General features: G+C 29.2%; 2 protein-coding genes across 5 annotated transcripts; one reads left to right on the top strand and one right to left on the bottom strand.

Moving 5' to 3' along the window:
* Positions 1 to 8,980: 8,980 nt before the first annotated feature.
* Positions 8,981 to 10,877, top strand: LOC105423478 (histidine protein methyltransferase 1 homolog). 3 transcript variants are annotated; one of them, XM_011633229.2, is made up of 7 exons: positions 8,981 to 9,160; positions 9,325 to 9,561; positions 9,688 to 9,848; positions 9,914 to 10,152; positions 10,226 to 10,341; positions 10,411 to 10,498; positions 10,724 to 10,877. In XM_011633229.2, exons 1-6 carry the CDS (start codon positions 9,115 to 9,117, stop codon positions 10,470 to 10,472), a joined length of 861 nt encoding a protein of 286 aa, XP_011631531.2. In that variant the 5' UTR covers positions 8,981 to 9,114; the 3' UTR covers positions 10,473 to 10,498; positions 10,724 to 10,877. The 3 variants fall into 3 exon arrangements, with proteins under 3 accessions (XP_011631531.2, XP_011631530.2, XP_088932541.1); XM_011633228.3 differs by having other exon boundaries at positions 9,322 to 9,561; XM_089076415.1 differs by lacking the exons at positions 10,411 to 10,498; positions 10,724 to 10,877 and having other exon boundaries at positions 9,322 to 9,561; positions 10,206 to 10,338.
* Positions 10,346 to 13,339, bottom strand: LOC105423477 (pyridoxine/pyridoxamine 5'-phosphate oxidase). Of its 2 annotated transcripts, none has more exons than XM_011633225.3 (6): positions 13,052 to 13,106; positions 12,223 to 12,379; positions 11,867 to 11,966; positions 11,725 to 11,778; positions 11,141 to 11,340; positions 10,346 to 10,808 (listed from the first exon to the last, which is right to left on the bottom strand). In XM_011633225.3, exons 1-6 carry the CDS (start codon positions 13,089 to 13,091, stop codon positions 10,643 to 10,645), a joined length of 717 nt encoding a protein of 238 aa, XP_011631527.2. In that variant the 5' UTR covers positions 13,092 to 13,106; the 3' UTR covers positions 10,346 to 10,642. The 2 variants fall into 2 exon arrangements, 1 of the variants encoding a protein (XP_011631527.2); XR_016139121.1 differs by having other exon boundaries at positions 10,674 to 10,808; positions 11,720 to 11,778; positions 13,052 to 13,339.
* Between the last annotated feature and the right edge of the window lie 726 nt (positions 13,340 to 14,065).

Below are 14,065 nucleotides of genomic sequence, written 5' to 3'. Positions count from 1 at the left end.
AAGATTAAGAAGTAAATCTTTTCGAAATAATTTGTACTTTTAATCTTGTGTAGATTTATATCTAAACATGATTTCTTCGTTTCTTCGTTTGACGGTTCATTTGTAACGTATAAATAAGTAGCAGTCCATATCAAGTTTATTGCGTAATTTTGATTGATTATGCAAAAACATAACTGATTATTACCCAGCTATAAACATTAGCCTAAACATTAGAAATATTCTATATGTATACATTTCCTTAAGAATATAAAAATTTGCTAGCATATTACAAATTTGAATATCAAACAAATTATCGAAGTTTAGTATAATTTTAATACAATTGAAACGGTATAATAGATTTACAATAATTATAGACGATAAATATTTTCTTAATAATGATCAAGTCTAATCCATATATCTCTAATATTGGACGTATTGTAATTTATACTTAAATTTGACTTAAATTTTCGTACTTTTCGTACTATTTTTTCGTACTACTTTGTAATATATACAACATAGCGATAGTTAATTTATTATAATAATTACGTATTGTAACACATAAGACATGTAAATCTACAGATCTATTTTTGATCGTAACGAATCCTTTAAACGAAGCAGCAGATATACGATGACAGATTATTCAACAGCTATTTAAAACGTCACGATTATAGCATTCAATGTTCAGTTATAAAAAAATGATATATCAGTTAAACGTTATGCGTAATATTGTTGAATATTTTATCGTGACCACATTTCATTAACGACGTACGTAGCCTTGAGCATTGTTTACGTGACGCGTCTGTAGCGGCGAGTAGCGCGCTTCGTATTTACGAGCGTTCCACGTGCTACCATTCATTCACAATCATTCAGTAAGGGCGGGAAGCAGTGCGCGTTCCTTCGCATTTTTTCAATGTGCTGAGTGATACACAAACATTGCTATATCACATGAATATAACACTAAATGCTTATCAACGATCGATGAATGATTCGTAAGCGTACTGAAACGTCGTCTTTTTAATAAAATATATACATACCTACGTCGCGCGTACTTATTCCTTTGAAATTTGTAACTTTTTGTAAACGATAACCCCTCCGATGGGTACGACCCCATTAATCGGTATTCCGAGGAGTTCTGTATCCCAAAGAGAGAAGAAACGAAGAACAGTACCCGTTGCATTCATTATTAATTACTTTAGTATTAATTTTAGATAATATTAATGTTGTTAATAATTTATTAATACAACATAGCCACGAGTCGGCAATTATATTATTTAATGTTTCGATATATCGAAAGATATATTGTAACGTGGAAATTAAATTTTGCTAGTAATATTGTTTGAATATTTCATTGTAGCCCCAGACTATTGTTGTAGCCTTGAGTTGTGTTTACACGCCGCGGCTGGGATGTCATGTTTACGAGCGCGAACAGCGTGGTATCATTCATTCACCGGCGTTCGTACGGGCAGGTAGCAAAACACGCTGCTCCGAATTTCTTCGCATTTCTCTGATACATTTCTCTGATAATGATATCAAACGTTGCTCAATCTTATAGCTAATACGGTAATGCTTATTAATCGACGTGATTAACGATTTATAAGCATATCGTAATAACTACTCTTCAATGAAATATATACATATTTCAATTGACTTACTTCTTTGAAATTCACAACTTTTTGTCAAACATTCACCCCCTCTAAAGGGTACGGCCTTGACGTTGGCAGAGGGGCTCAGTATTCTGAGGGGTTACCTAAGCAGCGCTATTAGTCGGCAGAATGGTTTGCCGATTAACTTGTGTTGTATTTGGGTATGTATCCCAAAGACGAAGAAGCTAACAGTACCCATTGCACCATTATTAATAACATTAATATTAACGTTAGCTAATATTACAGTTATTAATAATGTATTAGCACAGCATAGCCACGAGTCGTGAAATGGCTCTTATGTGGCAGATGCGTTTCATGCATCAATACTAACACAGCATAGCCACGAGTCGTGAAAGGGCTCTTATGTGGCAAAGTTGATTAATCGTCGTTTCACGCATTAATCGTCGGTTTTGAACCGACATTCCGCCGCCAATTTAATTGCGGATAAACGAACTGCAGCCAGTTCGTCGCGCCGCGCGTTTGCTTTCGGGAGTGCCGTAAGTGATCGGATGACTAAAAAACTTTTTCTCGTCCCGCGAGGGCTCGTTTGACAAATATCATAGTTCGTGCCGGGAGTCGCACTGTCAAGCGGTGCAGGGATCTCATTGAGGCGTAGTCGGCTACGTCTTCATGCCACATGCACCGCGGCACTGGTGATGCCGGCTGTGAATGTTACACGCACTCGCTACCGCTCGATGTGTTGTGTTTCGCACAGTTGCAAACTGCATTAAACGGCTGATTGAGAACACGCTCTGTCTTCGACAAGTGGTTCGGTCTCAATCGGCAAGATTTCGATCGGCTGACTTGTTTTCGTCGGTTCTCTTGATTTCTTATTTTCGACACAGCATTGCCACGAGTCGTGAAAGGGCTCTTACGTGGCACGTGCGATTATTTAATCGCCAACGACCTTTATTTTCCCTTCCTTAATACCTTTTTTTTCCCTTCCTGAACAAATCGCGTTTAATCTGACTCGATCAGAGCTTAGTTCGGATGGTTATTGCGTGTGCCGAGAGGCTGGATCCCAGTTGCCCGATTGTCTAGATTGTTAGGCATCGGCGATGGGTACCTTCTCTCTCGTCACATCTACCAGCCTTCTCGATAGCCCGGGTGACTTTTGATATCACGTGTATGGTATCCGCCCTGGTGATTCGACCTGAACCGTTGGCTATGTGATGATTGAGCCAATTTTAGACGTGATTTCTAAGAAACAAGAGACGTCGGATTCAAATCAATCGATTCGTCTTCTTCCGCTTTGGTCCTAGCCTTTGCTTGAGGAGTTACCGTGTGTCCCGAAAAGCTCACCGACTCGGATGCTGACTGGACCGACGGAACTTGATATTTTCACGGGCAGCAAAAATTAGTCCGCGCGCGATTATAATAATTCGCGAGTGTTTTTCGCGAGAGTCCTGTGCTGCGAGGACATCCGACGACCCGACACCTTGAGAGGAGGAGGAGGCCTAGGAGAGGCGTCGGGCACCGGCGGAGCAACCTTGCGGTAAGTATACACTTTTTGTCAAGATGAAATTATTTCCTTTCTCATTTATTTGGATCATTGAATTTCGATAATTTAAAATTTATAATTTGAGAAAGAAAAATAATTTACACTTTACTATGAATTTATTTCAATAAAGATCTTTTTTGAAAATTATTTATTAATTATTAATTATTTTAATAAATGTCTAATTGAAAAACAAGTAGATTTGATATACGTAAAAATTTTTAAGGTATCTATTGTTTCAAGCGCTGCTATAATTCGAATATTCTCTTTGTATGTTACAGAATCATCGTAGCTACGTTGCAGATTAACTCCGCTGTTGCGCATCAGGTCGGTGAGTGATAAATTTTTTATACTGGGGCAACAAATCTGTGAAACTTATATTAGATTATTTTTATATATTTATTCTTAAAGTATTGCAGTTGGGTATATTTTCATAGATTTGTTGCCCTAAAATGGATGGATTTAAACAGTTTAAGAGTGTGTATTTAATCTTGATATGACACTCTTTATTAATTTATTGTAATGCGCTTGTACAAACGCAAAGAGTTCTTTCTTTGAGTTTCAAACACAGAGAATTCTTTGTATCGATTTTATTATTTTATATTGTTTTTCATATTTCATTTCCGATATATATTAATTGCTAAAAATTATCAAACAATCTCGCAAGAAAATATAATTAAAATAAGTAAAATAATTTAATTTTTTTAAGAAATTAAATACTTATGTACCATATAAAGTAATAAATATTTTTAAAATAATAGAGTTTAATTAATGAAGTATTTTTTTGGAAATGTATAGAATTTAATAATATGTAGAATTTATTAAGTTCATTAAATTTTTAAAATAAATAGTTAACAATTGAAATTCAAACTGCGTAACAAAATCGCGTAAAAGAAATTCAAAGTTGATTAGTATTCTTTAAAAATATTAAATTTTTATTTTAAATATTTTTATAGTATACATTTCTCAATATAAATGGAGAAATATAAATGGAAATATAAATATAAGTATGACTCTCTAAGTTGGATTGCTAAAAGCCATAGTAATCCCCGATCGCCACTGTCTGAATTGATTGGGCATTGTGTCTAGGACTATCCTGGACTAAGCACATTAGACCAACAGCCCAGTCGGGGCAGGGATTAACTGGAGGTCACGGTCCTCCGACCTATCCTGAGCCTACATTCTAGGCGTACGAGACCTTCGGGAAATCTCTATTGCGTCTATACTGCAAGCTGCCCAATGGAGGCTTAAAGTAGTCTGAGAGTAGGCATGTATTCTCGCCTTCCGGAGGAAACATGCCCTTGCAGAGAAGGTTTGTCAGGTGTCCTGGCTTTACGAAGTCCAGTGCGCCGGGCTGGCGTTGTTGTTTGGATCCGTGAGTCCTAGCGGCCTGGAAACCGCGTCGTGCTGGTGCCTATTGACATTTGGGCATGTGTCGTGAGGGTTGAAATGAAAAGAGAGTCATATTTTATATTTATATGAAATAAGAATATAAATAAACATATTATATGTGTATTTTTTATTTATTAACCATCTCTTCCCATATTTTAATACCAAGATTAAATATTTAAATCGGTACATAAAAGAGATATATGTAGTATATACATACATGTGAAATTTAGAAATTTTTTAATAATGTATATTATTAAAAATGTATATAAACATAAATAAATGTTTAGCAAACATTAATAATAAATGATATAACAAACGTGCCGATTTAATCCTAATCATGTTTAACCTCTATCCATCTATATAATTAATAACTTTTGGCTTTATGTTAAAGCAAAATTTAATATGACGTGAGATTCAGTAAATATTTTGTCTCGCGAAATATAAATTGATAATTATGAATTATTAACTTACTTTTATTTAAAATACGTTATTTTGTATTAAAATCTTTGAAAGTTTATTTTTAATTTAAATCCTAATTTAATACAATTATTGTTAATATATTTTTCATTTACATTATTTATTAAATTTATTATTACTCATATTATTATATTTGATGAATTATAATTCAATATCTAGTATTTAGAATTTATATCATGACAATTTACGTAATATTAGCATGTTGATTATGCGAAAATCTCTTATTATCTCGCTTGAATCTCACGTCATTCATTTTGAATCTTTTATGTCGTTCTCACTTGATTCAACACTGAGAAAATGATTTCTTTAGATTTAGCAATTCTGTTTGTTTGACTTGAATTTATTTAACTTAAATAACATAATTTTATATTAAAATTTAATTTATTGAATTAAGAGTTTTGTTGTTTCGTTAGAATATACTACGTTGTTTAATAGAAAAAGGCCTATTATTTAAAGAAAATAAAATTTATTTTTGAATTAAATAATACTTTGTTTGGCTAGATTAAATATTGTTTCAATAAAAGAAAGAGATTCTTTAATATTGTTAAATATGCATAAATAAAGAGCGTTATTATTTTTCAAACAATTTATTAAATAAATATTTTTTTTTAAATGAAGTTATTTATTATTTAAAAAATTAAACAATCGAGTTTGTAGAATCAATAATTGACTTGTTTGGATTATTTCAAAAAATAAATTTCCTGGAATCTAATAAAATTTACTAAATCCAAAGAAATCATATTCGCTGTGTGGTGAGATTTAAATGTTTTCGATCATACGCGAATAATACGAACGAATCATATGGGCCTTAGATTTTATTCTTTTTACTGAATATAATTTTCTTTGAATATATATTAATTATGTAGATCACAATCGTTTTTCTTTATTTTTTTATTTTTATTATTGCAATATTTTAATTATTCAATTTTCTTAAGTTTTTTTATCATACATAATCGAGTTTCTTTATTTTAAATCGAAGACTAATCACGCGTGCTATACAAAAAACACAATATTATTAGCTTCATATAAATTTCATATAAATTTCATCACAAAGATTTTATCACAAAGTTTATATTTTATTAATGTTGAATGGCCCTCGCGATCGACACGATTATATGACCGTCGTGCTCGTGTCGAACAAAGAATTATGCTGCCAGCATAATTCTTTGCCGGTAATTGAAGGAATATTATCCTCCTTCCTTATCTGTGGCTATATGTCAGAAGTTCTGTATGGCTATGTGACCAGAATCGACGATGGAGCAACATGGCCAGGAGCAACGAAAGATAAGTCCAATCTGGCCTGGAAGAATCATGAAAGATTAATTGATACCAATCAAAATGTAAGTGTGAAAAGATTTTTATACATCCGTGCAATTGCACGTAATATGAGAGAAATGACGAAATGTCATCTATGTAATAGATTTTTGAATATTGATTTTCTTTTTTAATATATTTCCCATTGAATAATCGCGGGTTAGGAATTCTGCTGGATCATCCAGCACAAAATAGGAATTCGGGTAGATAGGGAGACTATGGGAAAATTCACGAGAGATTAAAATTCGATAGATAGCAACGCTATAAAATTCGGGTGGGTAACAATTCAGGTAAAAAAGAATTGATGCAGAATAAATATATAATATATACATATAATTTAAAAATTAAAAACTATGATAAATCCATTTAAAATATTAATTGTAAAACGTTAATGAGAAATAATACGGGTAGGTAGGAAAACCTATAAAAATTTGAATAAACAATTTAAAATTATAAACTTATTATAATTTATAAATTTTAAATTTTGATGAGTTTTCAGTCAGGTAGGAATACTGAAAAATTCGATAAAATAAAAAACTGTTATAAATTAAAAATTAAAAATTGCTAAATCTATATATAAATGTTAATTATAAAATTTTAATTGAGAAAAGAATATGGATAGGTAGGAATATAAACACCATATAAAAATTCAAAACGAAAATGTTATATAAATAAATAGCTACATTATAATAATTTATAAATTAAAAATTGAATATATTCCAATCAGGTAGATAGGGATATTAAAAAATCCGGATAGATAGGTAAATTGTTATAAAATAATTAAAAATTGTTAAATCTATTTAAAGTGTTAATTGGAAAAAGAACAAAATGTAATAAATAGCATTATTTGTTTCGGAATCTTAGACATTTAATAATTTTCTTTTTCACTTTTATATAAAAATTATATATAAAAATGCTATCTATTACATTCTGTTGTTTGAACATATTCTTGATTCATTGTAATGACTTGTTATTAATTGTAAAAGTTTAATTAAAATAAGAAAACGGATAGAATACTATAATAATATGAATAGCGATTTAATAATTGATGTCTTTTATGTAAAATGTTAATTGTAAATAACATTAGAAATTAATTATGTTATATTAAATATAAATGATTGAGATTTATGTTATCCGAAGATTAAGAGATATAATAATTATAATACTTATTAATTTTTTTGGCTGCAATTTACGCTGTTTAAGTCTCGTAATGTAATTTATAATTAATAAATCATATAACTAATAATCGTTTGTTAATGTAGCAGTGACAGCCATATGCTTTGTAGCTGAAAATGATTTTTGTTGTTTTATATGTTTTAATTTACTTTAATTTTGCGTTACAGAAACATCTCATAAATAAAATATGAAAGTGTTGTATTTATTTTGTTATTATTAATTATATATTTTTGTTGTATTTTATTATTAAAATAATAATTATGAAATAATTTTTTATGTAATATATGATAATATTATTATATGATGATATTATATGATATTGTAAAATTATATAATATAATAAAATTCAACAAAAATAAAAGAAATATATGATTTTTTTTTACACTATTATATTCTCGCGAAAAGCTTTGTATTTTTATCGTATTGTATTTTATATATTTATATATTTTACTTATATATTATTTTACTTATTATATATTTTACTTATTATCTTATTATATACTCATATTTAATTTTGTACTATTTCATGCTAAAAACTTAATATATTAATAATAAATATTAATCAATTTAAAACATGCGTGCAAACAAAAGAGGATCGTCAATTAAAATTGGCGGGGATGGTGGAGGGCCTCTACAAATTGATCAATTTTAAAAAATACTCTTTTATTTTAAAAAATAGAAGTCACAGCATAGAAGTGTATAACGAGATTTATTCGTTAGAACTTTGACAAATAATCAACATATATTTTCCCCAAATGTTGAATTGCGTGTTGAATTGCTATAAATATTCACAACTGATACAAGATTGTTGAAGTTTTGTCTTAAAGTTATATAATTATTGAATTAATCTAGAACTAAAAGAAACTAACGAGAACTTTTGAATCATTCAATTGCTACTTTAGATGAAGATATGCTATGCTGAAACATGAAGTTAGTTTACATTTATTTTTTATTTCTCAATTTAAAATATGCAAAATATTAATATGTGTAATATTCATCAGAAACTGTAGAATTATGAAAAATACGGAATTGAAATTATTGTTTTTTCTTGTAAAAATTAATAAAACGTATCAACTTCACGTAATTTTTTAGTAGTAAGCTAAATATTAATTTGAATTAGTGTATATATTTATCAATATATTATTTATATGAAAGAACATGACATTTTATTTTAATATTTTATATTATATATAAAATATTATTTTAATATTATTTTAATTAAAGAAGAAAACATCCTTTTCTATAAACACGCTATATGTATATGCATATAAATATAAACATATTGATAAATATATATATATATGTATATATATTATACTAAAGTTAATCAGTACTTTAATCTATAACAAAAAAAATTACGCGGTATGTAATTTTTAAGTTATATAAGCATATTCTTGATCCATGTAAAGTATACAGCACAGACAATCACCAGAATGCGATTTTATCGGCAGTGTCAGAAAATGAATGTAGCTAAGTAGTTACAAATTTAAAAATAGATTGGCGGTAGTGTGCAGAGATCTTTGATGATCTCGTGGAAAAGGATAGCTGCTCTCAGGTTTTTTCTATTTTAATTTTACAGAATTCGTTTTTACACAACTCGTAGCTTTTTGACTTCATATCTTAAATTTGCTAGAAATGTTCAAATTTGGATTTGCAGAAGATATAGCCGACAATGTTGAAGGTATTAGTTATATTATAAAAAATCAAAAGATGCACATGTCTTTTCTTTGTAATTTGAGGTTGGAATATTACGAAATCATTTTCCCGCCAATTCAACTTGATTGAATTTTCATATAATATACGCAAAAAATTATTTGTTTAAATAATTTTAAATAATTTTAGAAGATAGCGAGCAGAAAGAAAGATTAGAATGGATCTCCGCTTCCAAACTTGAAATAACGCTTGAACAAATCGAAGCGAAATATGAAACTGATTATTATACAGATACTGAAGTTTTTCCTGGTTATAATCTAAAATTAATCCGCTCTGATAAAGTAACGCAGAATTTAACTGATCAACATTGTCAAAATATTATTGAAGCTGAGTCGAAACATTCCGATCTTATTCCAGCAAAATACGAAGGTAGTAAATCAAAATTTATTTAAAACTTTTGTAACATTTATTGATAAATTTAATACATAATTAATCTGTGAAACTTTATCAATACATGCATTTAAAATGAATGTAATTAAAACCAATTTAATTAAGGTGGGCTGAAAATCTGGGAATGCACATTTGATTTAAGCCAATATATACTGGAGAAGGAAATTGAGTTGAAAGATAAACTTGTCATGGATTTAGGATGTGGTGCTGGTTTAATTGGCCTTTTATGTCTGCATAAAAATTCTATGGTTCACTTCCAAGATTATGTTCGTATTGATTTATGAATGGTGAATTGAAAAGTGGATTATGATTAAAGAAATATTTTATTTAGAATGTGGAAGTATTAAGATCTATTACTATTCCAAATATATTATTAAATTTTGACGATACGATTATTCGGACAAAATGTGAATTTTACGCCGGAGATTGGGCTTCTCTCACAACATTACTTGACACTAACGAAAGCAGAAAGTATGATTATATCTTTACAAGTGAAACGATCTACAATCCGGATAATCATAAAAAGTTACATGAGTTTTTTAAAACAAGACTGAAAGCCAATGGTGCTGTGTAAGTATATTGAATTACTGATTTCTCATTTTTATATACAAATTTAAATTTAGAAATCGATGATCTCTATTAGATTCGTTGCTGGAAAGGCTTACTATTTTGGCGTGGGAGGTGGAATGAGACAGTTTGAAAATCTTGTATTGAAGGATGGAAACTTTGATGTCACATTGGTGTGGAAAAATCGAAATGGTAATTCATGATAATTATAAATATATTTCTCTTTCATCAATTCAACAATATGAATTATATATGTTTTAGGAGTAAACAGAGAAATTCTGAAACTCACAAGAAAATTACATCAAGAAATTTCTGATGTATAACATTATTGTCTTCATAAAATTATGAGGTATTAGCTTGGAATATTGTAGCAATTAGCAGTAGCAATTAGCAGTAGCAATTCTACAATAGTGTCTGGTTTTTTTTTTTTTTTTTTTTTTTAAAGGAATATTCAACTCTCATTTGCCTTTTTTTTTAATGAATACTGTTTTTCTTATGGCGAGAGTCTTTCGTAAATCCATCCATTTTCTCCTTTGTGCACGAGAATATTGTCTATCTTCTCATTTGCTTTTAGACGTCTGAAACGAATTCTGTCGTGAAGGCGGTCGCTCTGACCTTGCCAAAATTCTATGGAATGTGGCACAACAAGATAACCGCCCCTAAAATAAGGTATAATGAATAATCTGTATAAAGAAATGATGACGCAATAAATACAAGACTCAATAGCATGCTGTTACTCCACAGTTCAACGGTAATAAATTGTTCTATTAATGTTGCAAAAGCGCCAGTTTATGGCAACATGCCATTACACGTGACTATTAGTTTTCTTTGCTTTTATGCTTTTATGCTTTTATGCTTTGCTTTTATTTCTCACAAGAAATCTTTATATTTCTAATCAGTAGGAAAAAATTAAATCTCCATGAGTTTCAACTTAATAATAATAATTTACTAATGACAATAATTTTTTATAATTATGTATAGTGTTACCTACCAACAGACAGGCCTTTTAACCTGATTCTCTGGAAATTTCGCGAGTAGTTCTCTTTCTTTTACAATAAGAGTCTGTCTGCTAGCAATCACACTACTCTGCTTGCTAGCCGCAGAACCGATTTGACTCGCATATGGCCTACTTTGGAAATAACGATCTGAGTCTTCCGCCGAAGTTTTTTCTGCTGTACCTTCAATACGTATCTAAAATAAATCATAGTGAAATAATAAGTATGTATCAATCTTACTACATTAATTTTATTAGTTAATTAAATTTAAGAATTATTAATTGCAAAACTTAAAACTGATCATCCATAATTATATCATCTAATTTCTTAATTAAAAATATTTAATTATTATTTAAATGTACTATATTTTACATAAGTAGATAATTTGTAGTCATAATTTGTAGAAAATAAAGTTTTGTAATTAGTAATTCTTAAATTTGATCGACCGATAATTGGAGGTAAGATCGACTCTATCATAACAAAATTGATTAGAATATTATTTGGAAGAAATAGTTCTATAGGGAAACTTTAGAATATTCGCAAAATAAAATCGCATAAAAAAAATCAATGAATACCGTACGCTGCGTCTAAGAGATTCCCAGTAAAAGGTCAACGCGACATGAGGATTTTCAGCCTGAAAATAAATTGTACAATATAAAATTTCTTTTTTTATGTAGTATTATGTAGTATTATGTGAATGTTAATTTAATATTTAAACTTACTAATTCGCGGCCTTTTCTACTATCGTAATTCGTATAAAACTTGAAGCCTTCTGTACCAAAGCTTTTCAGCAATACCGCGCGCACAGATGGTATACCATCTCTGAAACAAGTCATGTGAAACATGAGTGTATTGACAATTATTTGCGCAATCTTCTTGTAGTCCATCAACATACAAATTTTTCTCTTATTTCTCTATTCTGCGACTGTTCCTTTGATTAACAATTAACAGACTGTAAAACATTGCCAATTGTATCCACATAAGTGTTTTCTTTTTAAGTACATAGCATATTTTACATAGCACTTTAGTCTCGTTATAAAATTAGATATTTTAAAGGTGGGTGATAAAAAAATATTACCTCGTTGCTGTCCCAAGAAGCATTGCATTCGGTTCTAAAATTTGCGGAGTATTGCATGCTTCCTCGAACCATGCCTTGAACTGTCCAATAGGTTCTTTGCTAACTAAATTATCTTCCGTGAAGGTCTCGCTTTTATCTTTGTATTTTATTCGCATATCTGTGGAAAATAAAAATAAGATATTATATAACAAGGAAGTTTGAGAGCAAAAAGAATATTCTAATATTTCGGAGTTTTTTTCAAATAATTTCTTATTATTATTTTTAATTTATAATTTTATATTAGTCAAGGTTAATTATTGATTATATAGAGTGTCTTACAATAAAAAAATTCACAAAAACTAAAAGAAAAAGAATAATAACTTGTATCTCCCAAATACCGAGGCATGTGATGATATTTATCATAAATAACGTGTTTAGAATAACACATCACAATACAATAATACACATATATATATATACATATATCACAATATACATATATACAAAAATAAATGTATTAATACATGTGACCATCAAACATTCTTAGATCTGTTTTGAATTTAATAAAAAGAAAAACCATTTAGGAGAAAGTATAATTATATATATTATATTTTCTTAATATATAATTATATATATTATGAAAAAACAATTATATTTTATTAAATTGTAATCCAATAACATACAATAATAAATTTTCATATAACGGATTTCATTTTTGAGAATATTCTTTTTTTTAAGCTTCACAAGTAAACACATATATGCTATGACGTAAGGCAGGAACTAGTTTACTTTTACTATTACATAATTATTATCATGCAGAAATGACAATTGCAACTGATTATTGATTTACCTCCTATGTCAACGGAGTAATTCTCATTTCGAAGCGACATGTTGCACGGCTGTGCGCCTGACTGCTGACTCGATGACGGAACAGCTGACCGATTTTCAGCACGAACGAAGTACGACTGGCTCAAAACGCGCGTGCATGCGCACATAAGGCGCCGAGTCAATACGTAAACGGGGAAAAAAGGAAAGACACCTTTATCAACGTTATCTTGACATAGCTATTTTTTGATAGTATCGATAATCTCTAATTGGGAATTGACAGATTGCACAGCAATGAAGCAATGTAGCTTAGAATATTTCTCGTGAGGCAAATATAATTTTAAATCTCATCCAAGCTACAAAAAATTCAAAAACTAAAGAAAATTTTAAGGACGTATATTTTCACTATTTTTTTTTTCATAAAGATTTACAAAGATATAAAAGGTTGAATTATTACAGTTAGAGATAAATGAGAGATTCAAAGCCTTGAAAAGTATTCTGTAAATCCATGCAATAAATCTATGCAGTGAATTCATGCAGTTCGTCATTGAAATTATCTCCTTTGCTCTCTCATTAGATGGCGCAAATGCAAGCTTGTTGCGTCAACGATAATTAGAACGTGACGCATGCTTGAGTTATTAGTATGAATAAATAATGAGTTTTCATTCTACATGTTACATAAGATCTAAAGTATTTCAATTTTTGAGTTTTTTTAAAAATATAAAAATTCTTAGGTTTAGCGTATTAAAATTCAAATTAAAAATCGAAAAAGAAATTAATTAAAAGAAAAAAAAAATAGATATATAAAATATAAGCGATATTTTTACATATTGCCCTCGTATTTAAAAGTATGGGCAACTAAAAAAATATCTTTTATATATAAGCCAATAAGCCAAATAAGCTCTAATTTATTGGCTTTTTTATTTTAAAAAATAGCATATTGATATTTAATTAGAATTTAATTAGATTTTAATTAATAATTTTTAATAGAATATTATTGCGACGCTAATGTCTTAGGAACATTTCAAATTTAGAGATA

Source organism: Pogonomyrmex barbatus, unplaced genomic scaffold (assembly GCF_055798465.1).
Source record: "Pogonomyrmex barbatus isolate J1 unplaced genomic scaffold, ASM5579846v1 scaffold2, whole genome shotgun sequence".
Lineage (NCBI taxonomy): Eukaryota > Metazoa > Arthropoda > Insecta > Hymenoptera > Formicidae > Pogonomyrmex > Pogonomyrmex barbatus.
The sequence above is the reverse complement of the archived record's forward strand: the minus strand, read 5'-3'. Positions and strand labels throughout refer to the sequence as shown.

Coding starts and splice junctions, on each gene's coding strand:
- LOC105423478 (XM_011633228.3), top strand. CDS start 9,115: ATGTTCAAATTTGGATTTGCAGAAGATATAGCCGACAATGTTGAAG. Junction 9,562..9,687: donor TATTCCAGCAAAATACGAAG/GTAGTAAATCAA, acceptor AATTTAATTAAG/GTGGGCTGAAAATCTGGGAA. Junction 9,849..9,913: donor TGGTTCACTTCCAAGATTAT/GTTCGTATTGAT, acceptor TATTTTATTTAG/AATGTGGAAGTATTAAGATC.
- LOC105423477 (XM_011633225.3), bottom strand. CDS start 13,091: ATGTCGCTTCGAAATGAGAATTACTCCGTTGACATAGGAG. Junction 12,380..13,051: donor TTACTCCGTTGACATAGGAG/GTAAATCAATAA, acceptor TATTTTCCACAG/ATATGCGAATAAAATACAAA. Junction 11,967..12,222: donor CTTCTTGGGACAGCAACGAG/GTAATATTTTTT, acceptor GACTTGTTTCAG/AGATGGTATACCATCTGTGC.